The following is a 20,311-nucleotide window of genomic DNA, read 5'->3' as shown; positions in this document are numbered from 1 at the left end:
GTGGATATAATAATAATAATAATAATAATAACAACAACAAGGGGTCTAAATAGGTTAGTTCTGAGTTCTCAATGTTATGCTGCATATGGTCTTCATAAAGTGTGGAACTCTCTCCAAACACTGGTTATTTAATGAAATGATTAGAAATTAAAAACTAGTTTTCTGGATATTAGATGACTTAGACTATCAAGTAACATTCTAATTGCCATGACTGAGTGTTCCCAATAGTAAGATATGGTTTCAAATATTCATAGCAGAAAAGATAATTGAGAAAATAAAAATCTACAAATTATGTTTCTATCTATAATTAAAAAATAATGAGGCAAGATACAAGGTACTCTAAAATTCCACTAAATGTATTGTATTGTACATAGGGGGTTGGACATGGATTTCAACCCACCTCTTTCATTACTTATAGTTTGGCCTTAGCATCTATAACCTTGGTTTCCCCATTTGTAAAATGGAGATCATAATACTGAGCTGAATGAGTTTTTGGGATTAAATAAAGTAGGTCAATAAATAACTCAGTACAGTGTCCCCCCAAAAATGTTATTCAGAAAATAGGTTATGTTGATGATTCTTTTTATTATCATCATTATATTATTATTATTATTATATCATTATTATTACCAGGGCTATGACTATTATAATTACGTTAGGGCTTGTGTAAGGTGACTATCAGATACCAATCATAAATTCTGACTTCACAAAAGGAAAGGAAATAATTATCGAATGAATTAATAAAGGTAGTTGTAGTAGATGAAAGAATATAAAATGAATAATTTTCATTGGACATTATTATTTTTCAAATATCTATTTTTTGCCTTTAATTAGAATCTACTAATTTGCTTAATTGGATGCACCATTTTTAGATGAGCTGTGTTTTTGACATATGTGTATATATGTTCCTGAGCATTTAAAATATAATACTCCCCTTAATGGTCATTTATTATTGACAAAATACTTTTTTGAGGACTACTTTTGCTTATTGTGGATAATGTGATTAATTAGTTATGGTTTATTCTCCTAGATTTGCATGTTCATTCTCCTGATAATAAATTCATGCTAAGAGGTGGTCAGAAATATATACAAAATGTGAAATTTGTATTTTAATGCAACTAGGCATATCTTCAGATTTATTCTAAAAGAACCATTAGGGATTGTTATTGGTTTTCTTTTCCCTGCCCATGCTACAGGTAATCTGGAGCTGCAATCTGATTATTTGAAAAGGGCATAAATGAATACTCTTTGCTCTGTGTTTTGGGCCAAACACCACAACAGCAGACCTAATGGGCATATAACTTAATATCCAACAAAAGGATCATCACAAATAATAAGCAAAAGATTAGTCTGCTCAAAAAAAATTCTATGTGAATTTTATAATTTTCCTATACACATGATTTTAAACAATTCAATTCAAATCATCACTATTATTGGGGCGCCTGAGTGGCTCAGTCGGTTAAGCGTCTGCCTTCGGCTCAGGTCATGATCCCAGGGTCCTGGGATCAAGCCCCGCGTCGGGCTCCCTGCTCCACAGGAAGCCTGCTTCTCCCTCTCCCACTCCCCCTGCTTGTGTTCCCTTTCTCGCTGTGTCTCTCTCTGTCAAAAAAATAAAATAAAATCTTAAAAAAAAAATCATCACTATTATTAATAATCAAAGTTAGATAAAAATAGCATAGAAAAAAAGCAAAATGCTTTTAAACAGTCAAAATAATAGAGTGAATTCTTAGACCCTAAATCCTTCTGCATTGTAGTCTTTAGTATAAAAATATAAATATCACAAAAAGCTACATTTTAATATGGTATCATACAAGTATTTAAGCTAAAACCAAACTAAAATTGGGGGATCAATTTAGAAGTTAATACATAGCAAATTCTAAACTTAAGGACACAGATCCTACTACAGCCTGCATACTATGCCACATTTTTTTTCAGTTTTTTTTTTTTTTTAAGATTTTATTTATTTATTTGACAGAGGGAGACACAGTGAGAGAGGGAACACAAGCAGGGGGAGTGGGAGAGGGAGAAGCAGGCTTCTCGCTGAGCAGGGAGCCCGATGCGGGGCTCGATCCCAGGACCCTGGGATCATGACCCGAGCGGAAGGCAGACGCTTAATGACTGAGCCACCCAGGGGCCCCTATGCCACTTTTCTAACAACATAAATTTCATCTTGAAGTATAGGATCTTTCACGTCAGCGGGAAATTTTCTGATTCTTGGGAGTGCCCGTTCATTTCTACCAAATTTGTATAAAAAGAGAGAATAAATACATGTATTATATGGTCAGAATCTAATGGTTCCTAACCTATTCTTGATCTCTTTTGAGAATTTGAAGGTTTCATTTTATAACAAAAATAGATCGAAGTAGAAAACAGTAGCATTAAATAGATTTAGTGTTTTATAACTAAATAGGTCAGGAATACAAAATGTTTTAGTATAAAAAAATCTTATAGTATGATTACCATTCCAAACACAGAAATAGTAACTGCAAGTCTGACCCAGTGATATTAAATGCAAGTCTGATTAGTTTATTAGGTTCTGGCCTCTATCGCCCTTTCTGGCTAAGTCTTCATATTATGACAAATTAGATATTTTACTGAAAAATTTTACCCTCAAGTTAGGATCCTTCTTATTAAATTCTAAGTGGAAATAAACACATTCATTGTAGAAGCAGGGCTTTGTTTTCCAATAAAACATTATTTCCTTTTGCTAACTAAAAGAAACAGTTCTTGGATTACAGTCATAGATGCAGGTTTTGTGATCACAGATCCCCAGCTTGTAAATGAAATATGTCTGAAATATTTAATTTTTATATTTTAGTAACAGTGAATTCATCAGCATATGCACCTTTTCTTCACATTTGTAGCACATTTTCAATGTTTTGAAAATTAGATGATTGACAATTGCTTTTTACTTTTCTCTTTTCAGTCCAAAGCTTTTGCCCTATGGAAAGGACCATGAAAGGCAGCTTACTCTGGGGGAAGCGAGGTGGATTGTCATTTACATCTGTCAGTGTGATGTTCACCGTGGTAGTCCCCGATAAGCCTCCCATCTGGCCGCCCATATCTTTGGCCTGGATTACCACTTGATATTGCTCCCTGTTTTCTCTGTTCATGTTTGGTAAAGCAGTCCTGATGATACCTTGAAGAAAATATAAAAACTTCTGTTATCCTCATTAAAATCTCAACTAGTAGTTGACTAAGACCACAAATTATCTATCTAGTGATTTTTGAAAGACAAAGTATGCTTTTGCTATTAATTTTTATTGTCTAGAAATTGCAGAAGTGATTCAATGTAAATATTTTACCATTTGCGTGGTTTTTCTATTACCTAAAGAAGGTCATATGTGCTATTTAGTTGCCTAAACTCATAGGTAAAAAAAACATAAAAATCAGGTATATTTTGATCAGCTCACTCAATCATTCAACTTTGAATTCTTAAATCTTTAAGTGTGGCATCATTATTCTTCTGTAAGTATTACTGTTAATGTTCTTATTTTCCCACCTTTTTTCTACTTATAAAGATCATAAAGACTTAAATGAACAAACACTGATTCATGATTCCTGACCTGTTTCAGGCTCCACAGAGAAATAAGGCTGCCCTTGAAGTATGCTGTAAATAACTCTGGCGCTGTTCCCATAGGAAGGGTCATCGGCATCTGTAGCTGTGACTTGCACCACAGAAGTACCTGAAGTATCCAAATTCAGCTTAGTTCTGCACAGTACCAGAAGGAGGAGCAAAAGCACTGGTTTTCATGGAAGACTTGAATGATTTTTGGCTTTAATAATGACCTCTTAAAGAAATATTTATATATAATTGACAAGAAAATCATATTTATAGTGTTATTACAGGAAAATTGTGAATTCAGCTACATAGTTAGCCAACAGGTATATTTTCATGCATGCATAAGTAATGCTACAATGTATCAGATTATAATAAATGCAGTTACTCTGCAAATGCTCAGGTTTGATATTTAAATTCATTTTCACATAATATATTTGTTTAGTGTAAAGGGCATATCTGATCACAAAGGAGTAGGTGTGCTCTTCTTTCCTCCTGCCCACTAATTAACTGTAAAAATAATTAACATCTGCTCTAGAATACAATTTTATGAATAGATTAAATTCTAAATTTAGAAACAATCCAAGATGATCCCAAGTTCCATGAACTATTAAAAGCTATTTAATAAAGTTCAAAAAATATAAAAGGGCTTTATACTAAAGCAATTGCCAAAGTACTTGGGATTTAGTGAAGTAAATATTAAATAATAATCCCAGAACAGGGGCGCCTGGGTGGCTCAGTCATTAAGCATCTGCCTTCGGCTCAGGTCATGATTCCAGGTCCTGGGATCGAGCCCCGCATCGGGCTCCCTGCTCCGCGGGAAGCCTGCTTCTCCCTCTCCCACTCCCCCTGCTTGTGTTCCCTCTCTCGCTGTGTCTCTCTCTCTGTCAAATAAATAAATAAAATCTTTAAAAAAATAATAATAATCCCAGAACAATGCTTTTGAGAAATGCAGAATTGAAAATGTGCTGTTACAACTGTTAAAAGTATCAGAATTATTTCATCGGTTTATATGACTTCTCCCACATTTGAGAAATAAATCTATTCTACAAAGCTAAATATATATCTCTAAAAAATGTTATCATTGCTTCCTGATAATTATTTTTTTGTCATTCTCTATTTAGTAAAAAAAAAATAAAGTAGTCTGAACTTTCTTTGCTTACAAATACAACTTTCATTTATTTCCAATGAAAAAGAAAATTTCATTATCTTGAATATTATACTTACAGCTTTATCATGCCTTCTGTCTTACAGATTCTACAACCTAAATTTTCAATTCTGTATCAGTATGTGATTGTGGAATTTCAACTGGTTTATTTGAATAACGGATTTATATCAGCGGAGTTTTACATATAATGATTATAATTAAAAGATGTTTTAAAATACTTAATATGAAAGAATCAGATACATTACAGCGTTCTGAATGTGCTTATAATATATTTCGTGTCAGAATTTTACACAGCTGTTATACAAATCTGAGTGACAAGGATGTATTTCATAGTTTTCTACTAAAGTTCAGTGGTATTTTCTTGGGTTTTTGAGGGAAGTATCTACTTATTTGTAAAGATTTACAAATCCATAACGTAAGAAATGATTTTTTTTTTCTGACTCATTTTCAACATGAGGAAATTAAATAAGTACTCTTTGGAGGGAATCAAAGAAGATGTCAATTAAATGATCATAGTATTTTAAGAATTTCTTGATAATTATTTTTTATACTTTTTGTATACCATGATAACACTTATAAATGAACTTACCTACAACAGACATTTCTGGAACACTAGCTGTATAAATTTCTTCTGGGAACGTTGGCTCATTGTCATTGATATCATGGATTTTGATCACAAACTCAGACTCTGGTTCTACTGGTCTCAAAGTTCTTCTGTTAATAGCTTGTGCACGCAGAGTATAAAAGGCCTTTTCTTCCCTATCAATTCTTCTTGTGGCATGAATGTCACCTGTTTTTTCATCAATAATAAAAAGAGTACCTGCTCCATCTCCAGATAAAATATATTTGAGTGATCCATCTCCTTTATCTTGGTCTGAATGAAGCTAGGGGAAATAAAGAGCACATCCATGATAATGTCTAAAAGTACATAATGCTGAAAGAATTAAAAGTCTCTCATGTCCCATCACTAAATAATGGGGTCAGTTATCTTAGTTCTTGAAATGAGAGTTGAATAAGTATGAACACACTCATCTATATGTCTTAAACAATAAGACTAGCCTCTCACATACCGGTATGATTTTAACTCTAAATGGAAAAAAGTAATAAAAATAAACCAAACAAGTTCCCCTCTTTGCTTTGCTTGGTAAATAACCATTTTCATAAGCAATTAACTCTTGACAAAGACATGTATCATCAGTCTTGACATGCTTGTGTAAACATTACTTCTCTCATCTCTTTCCGTGAGTGGCAAATTCTTTTACTCTCATATTATTGAGGAAATTCTTATAAATTTATTATTTGTTATTGCATTTCCATGGGAGAATTAGAGATGTCTTAACTGTAAGACAGGCAAAGTTGTAAGAGACATAGCACCTATTTTAGAAACACTATGTATTTTTGGTTCACATATGCACACACACACACAAAAGATTGCCCCACAGATATTTTTGGGACTCAGGGAAAGAGTAAAAATAGATGTCTCTATTTTAAAATTATAAATCATGTTAATAAATTCTACAATAAAATATGCTCTATATAGGCTCCTACCTTGTCAAATCTATCTTCTTAATAACCTCAAACAAGTTTTGTGCAGGAAAAAGGCAATAAATACAAAACATGTCTGTTTCCTGCCCTTTGTCTATGCCCACAACACTTATCTTCCAGAATTCACTCGTCATGTCAAAGAGTGTTGCAGGCATTCATGTGGACATTTCAGCCCACTGTGTCACCCATCCCAGTGCAAATGAGACCCAGGATTCCATGTTTTCATTTTTTATTTATTATTATTTATTTTATTTATATATATTTTTACTTATATATAATATATATATTATTTATTATTTATTTTTATTTTCATGGGCAAATTCCATCTATGTTGTATTTTAATAGATGCCCACTAGGACTGTCCCCATGGTTCAGGATGCATATAACAGTGGGTAAGTCCGGCTTTTGGGTGACTGACCTGAAGGACAGAGCCTCCTTGGACCTAAAAGCAAGCTGGGGATGTCTAGGCAGGGAATAATGGGTCCCAGGTACCTTGAATATAATCTGGAAATTGATGTGTAGGTTCCAAATGTGAATATCCCCTGCTCTCCATGGAACTCTTACCCTGAATGATGGAGCTTAGGTATAGGAGGGACAGAGCACGGCTTTGTAAAATACAAGGATTGTAACTTTTTCTTTAATTGTACCATCCAACCAATAAACATTTTCTATGCTGGGATCATAGTTTGATTATTTGCAGTACGAGATTATGTTTTTAAAATTTTTATTTTGCTTTTCTATCAGATAAGAAATATGAAAAAATGTGTAGATTTGCTAAAGTTCTATAAGGCATTTATTATAAGTTAGACATCATTGCAAACATTTTTTTTAAAGAATTCATGTAAAATGTAGTCATAAATCAGAATAGGCACAATGAGGTATAACCTAGAAAATTTAAAATTGGAGACAATATCCTTCAATTATGCAAAAAATTAGAGAATTAGATATTTATCTAAATAAGGTTCGGTATTTTGCTTTAGCTTATTTACATCAACAGACATTTTCATCTAATTGCATATATGAATATTAAACTGATTACTTTCTATTTAAAGTAGAATTTTATTTTTTTATTTGAAAGTTTCTTTTTCTTTTTTGGAGCTTATGTCAATGGACTTGGCTGCGGAATCATTTTTACATGAACCTGAACCTGTTTAAAATAAATACATGTTAGAAACATACACCTATAACTAATATGTTGTATTACTGGCTATTGTTGGGTCTATAAAAGCAGTCTACTCTTTAGTTAATGGTTTTTAGTAATTAACATTAAGCCATCAAATTTGGATCAAACTCAGTTTTTCTGATTTCTGGACAAATAACTCATTATTACAGATATAATGGGGGAAAAAAACCCAAATGGATATGCTCTTTAAAGAAAAAGAGAAGTCAGGGAACAAATAGCTTTTTACTGCATTTTTAGCTATTCATAAACAACAAGGTAAGGTTGAGAAACTCAAGAACTATCTGCTGTTAGCTAAAAAGCTCTCAGAAGTAACATATGACTGTGTTGTCCAGGGAACCACTCTCAAAAAGTCACAAGATTGATGTTTTTAGTAATTGAAAATACACATAGTTGCCAATTGGAACCTTTCCAATTACATGAGTGTGCAACCATGGCAATTTTCCAAATGGCAGATATAAGCATTGCATGTTTCTTATTCTGTCTGGGAATCAAAATAATTCAAGAAAAGATTATTGATATTATTAATATTATTAATCATTTGATCAGATAACTGTGGTTTGAGGCAAACAGTTATGACTTTTATTGTCTATTCATTTTTGTCTATTCACAATTGTAATTGAGAAATATGTGCTTACTCTCATAAGAATCAAGTACTTCTAAAAGTTAATCAGCAATTCTATTCTAGTGCTATGGAAAATTCAAATGAAATTCACAAGACATCTCCAAAACTAGCCCACAGCAGTATGTGAGGCTTTCCTACGGCACTATCATTTAAACTACTGGATAAAGAATGAGTAGAGGTTTAAACTAGGGAAATTTTTGCTTTTTACAAACTGTACAGAACACTAGGTGAATACAGAATGTAGATTTGGAGTGGGGAAGGATATACAGCAAGATGTAAATCATTAAGACCAGTTCTGCTATTCTAATCAGTTAGACATGCAAAAAAAATTGCTAGAATGATGAGATCTTAATTATTATAAAGTTCAATTTTGAAATATGAATCACAGCAGGATTTTTACCTTCACTTATACTATAGAAAGAGAAAATTACGTCTTGTAATTGGGCCCCATACTATGGAAGTTTCCGTGGGATTAGGAAGTTGCACATGGTAGAACAAAATCAGAGAGATGAGGGTTAAAAGCTGGACTGTGATTTGAGGAATCAGAAATGAGTATTAAGGAGGGCACGTGTTGGGGGCGCCTGGGTGGTTCAGTCGTTAAGCGTCTGCCTTTGGCTCAGGTCATGATCCTCAGGGTCCCGGGATCAAGCCCCACATCGGGCTCCCCGCTCAGTGGGAAGCCTGCTTCTCCCTCTCCCACTCCCCCTTCTTTTGTTCCTTCTCTCACTATCTCTCTCTCTGTCAAATAAATAAATAAAATCTAAAAAAAAAAAAAGGAGGGCACGTGCTGTGATGAGCACTGGGTGTTATACGCAACTAAGAAATGAAAGTATTTCTACTTCCTTATAATTAAGGGAAACAAATTAGACCTATGCATTTATAAGTTTTGGTCTTAAAAAGCCAGACTTATAAAGCATTTTTCTTAAACCATTAGAGCTTGTGGAAAAAAAAAAAAAAAAAGAAGTATCTTATTTTCTTGCAGAACACTAACACTAGAATAAGGGGCCCAAATTACCATTGGCCTGTGTTAATCAAAATATGATTTAAATAAACATGTTTGGGAACTGGACAAGAAAGAAACTGCAACAGATATTTACTGTAAGGCAGAGAGATGTATTTCTAGACCCCCTGAGACCTGGGGAGTTGAAACCATGTTTGAAACGCTCACAAGACAAGAGCGAACTCATAGCAGGTATGCTGGTATTACTGATTTCTTACAGTTACAGAACGAGACCAGTGGACAAAATTCTTGAATTATATTCTCCTGCTTAAGTGTCCTCTCTTCTCTTTAAGTTGCTCTTTATTATTTTAATTATCCTTCTTTTGTATATTTTTCCCACCCTTACCCTGGTATAATGTCTCTGTTCCTCATTCCTTGTATGTGTGATAGAATTTTATTTCACATTCCGATTCATTTACTAACTAAGTAAAGATCAGACCAGGGTTAGTTAGTCCTTGCAACGATAGCTTTCACATTACTCTTCTCTTTTTTTTTTTTTATTTGGATGTTAGGTATCAATACTTGGATTTATTAAATACTTAATTGAACAAAATCAGTTGTTTATGTTACCAAGAAATACGATTATGGATCATGTGCCAAGTAACTTACAGCATCCACATTGAAATAACTTTTGTATTGATTTGACCTTGTGCTATTTTATTATGTGAGACATTAAGTTTTCTTTAAACATAGAAAAAAATGTCAGATTATTGTGGCTTTAGTTCCTCAGTAACACCTGTTCTCCTGTGTGAAACATTTGTGCCACAAATCTTTAAGAAGAATTTTATGTTAATACTGACCTTTTCTTTCCTTGAGGAAAGCCTATTAAAAATTCACAACCTGCTGTGTTCATTGTAAATTCACAAGCAGATAAAGGACATGGCAAGATACATGACAATTAATGAAAATAGAACAACTAGTCCTGTGCTGCACATTTAAAAGTCATTTTCCTATTATTTAACTTTTCTATTTAGATGTAGTTAATTATATAACCCATTTGCTTGTATCGAGTAGCGTGCTTAATAATTAAAACTAAACAATCCATTGATTTTAAAGAAATACTTTAACTACAAGTTATTTAATGAAAGCCTGTTAATTTTAAATGTGGCAGGTTTCCTCTACTTTTACAACATTTCATGTAAAATGTCATCTTAAGGTATTTGTCTAAAACAAAGTTTGTAACCTAAAAGAGGTATTGTGGCTTATCTAGTTTAAGGCCACTTTTTTTTTTTTTTTTAAGAGGAAGAAACTGAGATATGATCAGTTTGTTTTTTTGTTTTGTTTTTTTTTGTTTTATGACACAGAAGTTAAATTAAAATTATACCTCAGGACAGCTGCTATGTTGGTGGAATCTTTATCTCTTAATATCAGTTCATTTTTATTTTTCAGTTCCTCACATTAAGTAAAGAAATATTATTTTAAAAAAAACAAAGTATCTATAAGGTACTGGGAATTTAAATTATTTATTTATTTATTTATTTATTTATTTATTTATATATTTTAGATTATTTATTTATTTATTTATTTATTTATTTATTTATTTATTTGAGAGAGAGAGAGAGATACAGCATGAGAGGGGATAGGGTCAGAGGGAGAAGCAGGCTCTCCGCCGAGCCGGGAGCCCGATGTGGGACTCGATCCCAGGACTCCGGGATCATGACCTGAGCTGAAGGCAGTCGCTTAACCAACTGAGCCACCCAGGCGCCCTTTAATAATTTATTACCAAAAGAATAAGTGATAAAAGATTTTACCTTATGTTCTCAGCCTTGGCTGGAAGAAAATGAACAAGTTTTAAAAAAGTGAAAAACCATATCTGTCAGTACTGCCAAGAAAAGTGATTACTACTAGTTCAGAGGAATCTATGTTGCTGTGTGAGATTCTTTCTCATTCAGAATATAGATACTTTTTTGGATATTAGTAATTGTTGATATTTGGTTCCATTCCAAAAATTGGAAAAAGGCAGCAGAGAAAATTTGGATTATGTTTATAAAATATTAGAATTATATTCATAACAGTTAGACTAGGTATTTTTTTTTAAGGTTGTATTTATTCATTTGAGAGAGAGAGAGCATGAGTAGGGGGAGGAGCAGAGGGAAAGGGAGAAGCAGGCTCCCGGCTGAGCAGGGAGCCCGATGCAGGGCTTGATCCCAGGACCCTGGGATCATGACCTGAACCGAAGGCAGATGCTTAACCATCTGAGCCACCCAGGCACCTCTAGACTAGTTCTTTGAAGGATAAATTTTGATGAACAAGTCACAAGGTCTATAACATTCACTATCTGAATTTAACAATTTTTCGTGTGTGTGTGCATTGACTTAAAAATATTAGAAACTGTTGAATGGATTTTCTAATGTACAGTGATAATTTTATGCCCGTTGTTCCTTCAAACAGACAATATCTATATTTGTTTTAAAAAAATCCTGAATGTGGCAAATATGCTGTGCTATCCTGGCAGCATCATCATTAGCATTTTGCTCTCATTGCTCTTGTGAGTAATACAATATCAAATGCAAAATAAGACACTGAATCAAATACTTCAAATTTTTTCCAATAAAAAAATAGTAGTAAAGATGGGCTGGCATCAGAAAGCAGCTGAAGGCATATTAAAGCAAGTAAACAGAGTCTGGTCAGAAATAAATACATAGTTATTTTGTTGAGAATGGGTAAGAAGAGGGAAGAGGGATTGCAGATCTTGAACTAGAGGATGAAAAGCTTACAGATTGAGACTGGGCATTATTTTAATATTAATGGTGTAGAAAAAATACAGCCAATTTTTATCAATCCCAATATAACAATTTTTCCTTCAAAAATAGAAATGGAGAGAAGAAATTAAAGCTTATCAATGAAATGGATTCTAAAACAATGATGATCCTTTTAAAATACCCCAAATATATGATTTAGATTGGTAAATACTTCACTGAACAATCTTATTCTGGGACCAGAGGCAAGCATAGAGGATTACATGATGGATGGATAATGATGTCTGCTTAGCTTTGGGTCTGGTAAAAAAAAAGAAAAGAAAAGAAAGGAAAAGAAAAGAAAAGAAAAGAAAAGAAAAGAAAAGAAAAGAAAAGAAAAGAAAGAAGAAAGAAAGAAAAAGAAAGAAAGAAAGAAAGAAAGAAAGAAAGAAAGAAAGAAAGAAAGAAAGAAAGAAAGAAGAAAGAGAAAATAAGTGGTTTATTATCCACATTTGAGAGGTTCCCTAGAGAAGGTCCTCCAAGAAGAAAATGGGGTCTAGATTCAATAACTAGGGCTTCCTTTTCCTATTTGGTCTTCTAAGTGTACAGCCTGTTGAAAGTTGTGTGGGGTTGTTGTTGTTGTTGTTGCTTTGTTTTGTTATTTTTGCTTATTGACCACCTAACTGGTGAGTCTAATCTGGAATCATCCTGTAGTTTGGGGGCATTCTTTAAAGCCATTAGAAATTACTTGAGACCCTGCAACAGGTCAGATTTCTTTACAGAGAGTGTTGTAAAATTCAAGAAGACATCAATTTTAGAACTGCTGCTAACACACATCTTGAAGTGTCTCAACTTGGGTGCATTGCTTTGCTAGTACTGTAAAGATACAAAGATTACACTGAAGGGATCTATTTAAGTTTTCCATAGACATAGTTTTACAGGACATTGTCTACTTCAAGGCTTTAAATGGTATGTATAATACACAGTAGTCATATTCTTTCTGATGTATTAGTTTATCCTTTCTAAAGAGAATAATTGGGGAAATATTTTAGGGGAGGTTCGTATTCTTTTAAAAGTCTGGCATCTTCCTTCTTATAGTTTTGAAAATCACTAAATTGTGCAAAGTATCCCCTCGTGGTGTGAGAATGACATCAAACATTTTACACCTCATTTTTCCCCGAAACTTGGAGAAGTCTTCTTAAGCACCTTGTATTTATAATATACAAATATATGTAAATACATGTCTAAATAGTTGTTAAGGAAATGTAAAATAACTAAAACTAAGAGATTTTCATTTTCAATCAATAAGGTGAAAAGAAATTAGACAAGAATTAATAAAGGACAATCACTTCTTTTCTATGGGCTATATGGGCAGCTAAGAACCCTTCCTCCCTCCTTTTCACCAGTAAGGCTGAAAATAGGAGGTGTAAAAGGAAAGAAAGGGCTAGGGATAGCTATGCATTGAAGAAATTTATTTAAATAAGTATTTCTTGAACTGGGTTGAACTAATGTAAGTCGAAGGAAATGGTGAGAATTCTAAGTGCGATATTTTAGGGCTTAGAAGTTTTGGAGATTTTGTTACAGAAGCAGTATTGAAGCTGTTGGGTTTCTAAGACTTGTAAAGGTGCTTTCATCTTGAAAGCTATAGAGTAGCAAGTACATGATTGGATGCCCAAAGGAGAAGGACCAGGCAGCTACCTGCTGTCTCTAGGTGCTATGGTCAAGAAAAATGAAAAGGGGTTTGGATCTTTACATGCATTGGATTTTTGGAAGCACTGCTTAAATGAGAATCTAAAAAGGACTATGAATGCTCTTATAAAAGAAATTACATAAACGTGTGTGTGTGTGTGTGTAAAATACAAAAACAATGTTATATGTAGTATCAAAGAGTACACATATGGGGCGCCTGGGTGGCTCAGTCATTAAGCGTCTGCCTTCGGCTCAGGTCATGATCCCAGGGTCCCGGGATCGAGCCCCACATCGGGCTCCCTGCTCAGCGGGAAGCCTGCTTCTCCCTCTCCCACTCCCCCGGCTTGTGTTCCCTCTCTCGCTGTGCCTCTCTCTGTCAAATAAATAAATAAAATATTAAAAAAAAAAAGAGTACAAATATGCTCTGAAATATGGTCACAGACCACTAAGTTAAAAACTCCTATTCGAGGTCAACTTTCTATGTTTTTCAACACACAGAAAAAGGAAATTGAGAAATCAGGATGGATATTCTCTTCAGGACAGGGAATTGCTCACTTGACTGAAAGACTGTTACATCTTCATTAAATGAGGAAACCTAGTTCCCAGATAATATCATGCCTCTATAACTTGTTTCCTTCCCCACTTCTTTGATTCATAGTCATTTCAAATTCCTTTGTAAGGCTGAATTAACCTCTTTTTCCTTTGTGCTCCAATTATAATTTTTGTGTATTTGCATGAATGTGTATATATATAATATGTATATATATGGATATGTGTGCATATATGTATTACATGTGTGTGTGTGTAAAATTTCATAACATCTGTAGAAATTTTCAACTATTATTTTTATTTAAGTCTTTATGGAACTAAATATACTACAAATATATTTATTTGAGGATAAGAACCAAGTTTCTATTCCTTTGGACTCTTAAAATTTCACAGAACATAATACCTAATTATTTATTTGTGGAAGGAAATGAACATCAGCACCAAATGCCCCAGGCATGAGGACTAAAGAGTTCATTTTGTACTACTTTCTTGGAAAGGCTAAATATTCTGAGTGGAGTGAAATGGAAGTAGAAGTCCATAATGAAAACTCCGTATTTTTAGCGCATGTAAAGAAAATTTTATTCTTTATATGGAAAAAGATTGGAGCTATAAGCAAGTAGAAATTCCAGTTAACTATGAGACTGGATCAGTGATAATAAGATATATACATAGATTACCAGGGGGAGAATTTAAGTTTTTCAGTGAAGAGCCAGGGATAGAAATGCAAAACCAAATTTGTCTCTGAAACTATATGGTAAGTCATTGTAAACATCTGTAATTTATCTTAAAAGTAGGATAAGGCAGTTAGGTAATAATAGCAGGACAATATTCCCACTGCCAACATATAGAACAACCAGATAAATTACAAAGAAAACAGATTGGCAAGGCCAAGTCACTGTGTAAACAAGAACTGAATGGACGAAAACTTGGGAGGAGAGAATGGTAGAAAAACGAACTGGGGACTGGCAGCTTCTTCTTCCCTTTGGGAATTTGCCCATTCTGAGCTGGATGTGGAGGTAAAAATCTGTGATTGTCCAAAAAGGATATCTCTGGGGTAAGAAGAAAACAGAAAAGATTTTAGAGTTCCTGTGGTAATGGAGTAAAAATATGGGAGAAATGAAGGTCCTCAAATGCCTTTCTGTAAGACATTTGTTGAATTATGGGTCTGTAGATGGCTCAAGGTCCAGGCTGAAAGCCAGAATATAATTGTCCACATTCCTAGAGACTTGGGGTTCTTAGACTTGAAAAGAAAAAAAATAGCAAATAGGTGAACTGTGAAAGTCTCCCAGGGCATGTCAAATTGTACCTGAAGAAATACAGGAATTTTTCATTTAGGGGCATACAGTAATTCCCAGTACCTCTACGGGCTAAAAGTGCAGGCTTGATTTCTTGACAAACAGGGAGAAAAGAAAGCAGGACATGCATTTTTTTTCATGCAAAGCTTAAGTGGCAAAACACAGCTTATTCTCCTAGAGATTTCTGTCAATTGTTGAATCAGCTTCAATCAAATGATTAGTTTTTTGAAGGGTAGAACTGTAGAATTTTGTGGCAGAGGAGTTAGGAACCACTCTTACTTGAAGGGTTCACCCTCTCAGGAAAGGAATAAACTGTAGTAGACACAGTCTTACCAAACAGCTATTCTAGCCTGATCTTCCTCAATCCCTGATTGAAATGTGGTAATGTGGGGCACCTGGGTGGCCCAGTTGTAAAGCGTCTGCCTTTGGCTCAGGTCATGATCCCAGGGTCCTGGGATCGAGCCCCCGCATCGGGCTCCCTGCTCGGCGGGAAGCCTGCTTCTCTCTCTCCCACTCCCCCTGCTTGTGTTCCCTCTCTCACTGTGTCTCTCTCTGTCAAATAAATAAATAAATAATCTTAAAAAAAAATGTGTTAATGTATTAGGGTTCTCCAAAAAAACAGAACCAATGGGAGATTTATATCTATAAATCTTTCTTTCTATCTTATCTTTTCTACCCAGGGAGAGAATGATAAGGAACTGGCTCATGGGAATGAAAGCTAGAAAAGCTAACATCAGTAGTGAAGGACAGAAGTCTCAGAATTTAGTTGAGTTGATGTAATCTTCAGTCAAGCCAGCAGGCAAGAAACTCGGGTAAGGTTTCTATGTCACAGTTTTAAGTTTCTTTCAAAAGCTTCAGTTTTTGCTCTTAAGGCCTCCAGCTGATTGGATGAGGCCTGCCCATATCATGGAGAATAATTTGATTTAATTATAATTTGTTGATTATAAAGGTTAATTACATCAAAAAGTTACTTTCCTAGAAATGTCTAGTGTCTGACCAAACAACTGAGCATCCTGTTTTAGTCAAGTTGATACATAAAATTAATGATCACAGATGATAACCAAATAATCCAATAAACGTAGAAGACTTCCCAGTGAAAAATAACCTATTCTGGAGGCTTTAAATTCTTTATACATAATTTGTAATAGAATAAAAAGTTATTCTACATGCAAAAAGGCAAGATCATATGACTTATGCGAGAGTAAAAACAGAATAGAGACTATAAATAACATATTTAGCAGACAAAATTGAAAGGTAATTATGTACATTTGAAAATGAAAGGAAAAGATGGAAAAACAAGTGAAAATGTAAATGAAAAAGAATCAAGGGGCGCCTGGGGGCTCAGTCGTTAAGTGTCTGCCTTCGGTTCAGGTCGTGGGTCCGGGGATCAAGCCCGCATCAGGCTCCCTGCTTGGCTGGAAGCCTGCTTCTCCCTCTCCCACTCCCCCTGCTTGTGTTCCCTCTCTCGCTGTGTCTCTCTCTCTCTGTCAAATAAATAAATAAAATCTTAAAAAAAAAATCAAAAGAGCATTCTACAATGAAAAATATAATGTCTGGCTTTCATAAATCAACAGAGAGTTTTTACAACAGATTGGGTATAGAAAAACACAAGATTAGTCTTTTAGAAGGTAAAAAGAGGTTGCCAACTTAGAGTTCGGTATATAGAAACTGAAATGCAGAGAGAAAATATATGAGAAAAAATAGATAAGATCATCGGATGCTTGTGAAATCAAATCAAAAGTTGCAACACACATGAAATTGGATTCCCAGGAAGAGAGAAAAGAGAGAATGGAGCACAAATTATATTTGAAGGGAAAATGGGGAAGGATTTTTTTAAAACTAGTATAAGATACAACCAACAGGTACAAAAAGATCTGAGAAACTCCAAAGGGACAAATAAAAGTAAAAGCAAACTAATCCCATTATAGTCACATTTTAAATTAAAACATAAAACATACAGAAAACTGTAAAAGTATTCAGGAAAAAAAAAAAAAGATGCATTAACTTCAAAGCAGCAAGTTTTAATCCCGATTGCTGGTTTCTCAATAGAAATGTTGGAAGCGAAAACACAATGGAATGACATCTTAAAGCAGTGACAGACAATACCTACCAACCTAAAATTCTACACTGTGCAAAAATAGGTTTCACAAAGGAAAGTGAAATAATTATTTTTCAGATAAAAAACTAAGGGTATTTATCCCAATGGGCATTCAGTAAAAGAAATCTGAAACCAAAGTTTTCAAGATGGAAGAAAATGATCTCAAATAAAATTTCTGAAGGGAATGAAAACATCAAAACTGTAATTATGTTAAATATAAAGATTACTGAATTTACAAAGTAATAAGAGTAATGTCTTTGGATGTAGAAATAAAGCACATGACAATAACATAATAGAAATAAAGAAGAGGGGATAAAAGATCAGAGTATTCTAAATTTAAACCAGTTCATGACAATACATTGAATTGTGAAGTTTTGATATGCACATTTTTCTGCATGATTATTATACTTCATTACAAAGTTAGCATAATTTATTTTGATGTCTCCCCACCTTCCATCTGACCCCTTCATGCACCATCAACTCCGGGCTTACAAATCTGGCTTTAATTCCCAAAGAAAATGGATGCCACCGTAATGGGATATAAAGAAAAGCATAGAGAATCATAAACCAAAAAAGTTGAGTGCCAGGATTCCATAAATGTCAATATTTTGCCAAATTTATGTCAGATCCTTTTGCTTTAAGCAGAAAAAAATAAAATAAACTGCAGTTCATACAACTGAACCCTTCTCTGTCCTTTCGCTCCTTTCCTTATATCCTCACACATGCCACCAGCCTGAAGAACCTTTTTCTTCCATATTTTATATGTTTACAACTTGAGTATTAGTGCGTGTTCTCAACAGAATGCTTCATTTCCACCCTCCACACAAATCAACTCTTCTCATTTTAGCAAACTGCGTAATTATCAAGGCAGTTGTTCAAACTAAAAATCTAGGGGTCATTGATTTTCCTCCCAACTACTCATTTATTCCATAAGCAAATCCTTTCTGACTTCAAAATCTATCTCCCATCCCTTTTCACTGCCTTCACAGCTGCTATCCCAATATAAATCACCTTAACCTGTCACCATGCTTCCACTCAGTCTCCCACCTCTATTTCCATCCTTTTGCAGTTGCCGCTCTCCACCCACCAGCCAGTGATTATTGAAAAATGCAAATTGATGCATACCACTACTCTGCCCCAAATTCAGCAATGGCTTCCCATCCCATTTAGAACTCTATACACCTCAACCTAATTTACAACATTCCTAATGATGGAGCCCTTGCCTGTCATGTTGATCTCATCTCTTTCCATTCTCCCTTTAACCACTTAAACTCATACTGACCTTCCTGTTACTTGAACATGTTAAGTTTATTTCTACCTCAGGCTTTTGCACTTGCCATTGCTTTGAATGAGACACACTTCCTCACTTAAGTTTTATAAACCATTCAGTTTATCTCTTGTATCTTTTTTCCTTTGTATCTCTTGCACAGTGCGTCATATTCTTCTCAACTTGCAAGAAATTCTTTGTATATGTGAATATTAGTAATTTGTTCTTAAGCCATCACAAATGTCATCTTCCAGTATGTTTCTTTCAACATTGATTATAGTTTCTTTTGTCTCAGAAAATGTTTAATTTTAATGTAGTCAAATTTATCAGTCGTTTCTTCTATGGTAATTTCTTCTTGTATCTTACTCAAAAAATATTTTCCTAACCCAAAGTCGTATATATATGACCTCATACATTCTCTTCACTTTTAATTTCTTTAAAGCTTTTCTTTGGACATTTAGCTCACTTTTACCATCTGAATGTTGTGTGTGTGTGTGTGTGTGCACGCGGTTTTACCAACAGATCTATTTTTCTCTAATGAAGACTTACAGTAGATATTAAACCATTGATTTTAATTCCCTCTATCACCTAAAGTTATTCTATGTAACTACGCATATGTTTTGTTTTTTATTTATTTATTTTTACCATTGCTCTAAAAAGAAGAGCACCACCGAGGGCTTGCTGGACATCAAGCTGTGGACAGCTGACGACTTCCAGCAGAAGGACTTAGCTTCGCCTTCTTCGCTGCAGATCCGCAACGGGCTGCTGTTCACCTTCCCGGAGAAGTACAACCCCAACAACCCCGCTAAGCATGCGCAGCTGGACGGTGTCAGGCTTCGCTGGAAGTAGTTAGGGCCTCACCCCTGCTCTTGAACATCATGAGGGAGCTGGATGGCTTGGTTTTGGGCCCTTCACCAGCAGTGACTGGGAAGAGGCCCAGCACCATCCTCAGGTGTGCAAGCCTCCACTTTTCTAAGCACAAATGACCAAAAAAGTTGATGCTTCTCCCCAAAAAAAATATTTTTTCTAGATAACCACAGGTATTTTGTTCTATTTGTCTGTTGGCATTACTGTAGCATAAGTACCTAAAAACACACTCAATTTCCGAAGCTTTATGATGATTGATATCTGTTTAAATAAGTCCCCTTTATTATCCACTTTTTAAAAAATTGTCTTGGGATTCTTCGTCTTGATCACATGTATTTTTACATTAGCATGTTCCTTTCTACTAAAAATACAAAACAAAAAATACAAAATTTGCTAAGTATTTGAATGGTATTGCAATTTATAGGTTAAGTTGGAGAGAGTATAATCTTAAACATAAGAACACTTCCTAGTCTCAAATATTGTTTTTATCTCCATACATTAAGGACATTTGATGCCCTTCGTTATAATTTTACATTTTGTTTTAACATTTAGCTCATTTTTACCATCTGAATTCATGAGACTACTTTTGAGGTTTCCAGAGACTGTTCTATCAAGTAGGATCATTTTATGTACTTTTTAAATTAGTGTAGTTGCTTTTAGTGTGCAAAAGTGTTATTCTGAATTATAGTAATTTGAAGAAAATTCATTATATATGCAGCTCAACATCGATCAATTATAATCAATATAATAAGTTTTCTACTAAACCTTATTTCATAATTTTCTTCTTTTTT

The 20,311-nt window shown here is 34.2% G+C and overlaps 1 protein-coding gene across 3 annotated transcripts in view; it reads right to left on the bottom strand.

Moving 5' to 3' along the window:
- Nucleotides 1-20,311, bottom strand: part of CDH10 (cadherin 10) — a 113,526-nt gene that overhangs the window by 50,559 nt on the left and 42,656 nt on the right. For 2 of the 3 annotated variants that reach the window (XM_045888108.2, XM_045888115.2), the window contains exons 2-4: nt 5,317-5,611; nt 3,567-3,686; nt 2,972-3,139 (exon numbers count right to left, since the gene is read on the bottom strand). In XM_045888108.2, the coding sequence (XP_045744064.1) occupies nt 2,972-3,139; nt 3,567-3,686; nt 5,317-5,611 (583 nt within the window). The remainder of the gene's footprint in view (nt 1-2,971; nt 3,140-3,566; nt 3,687-5,316; nt 5,612-20,311) is intronic. The other variant, XM_064595611.1, reaches the window with a different exon arrangement.

The sequence above is a fragment of the Mirounga angustirostris genome, unplaced genomic scaffold (assembly GCF_029215605.1).
Source record: "Mirounga angustirostris isolate CCGP_5_RB_7025 unplaced genomic scaffold, mMirAng1.0.hap1 SCAF_7, whole genome shotgun sequence".
NCBI lineage: Eukaryota > Metazoa > Chordata > Mammalia > Carnivora > Phocidae > Mirounga > Mirounga angustirostris.
This window is presented reverse-complemented; position numbering and strand designations above follow the sequence as displayed.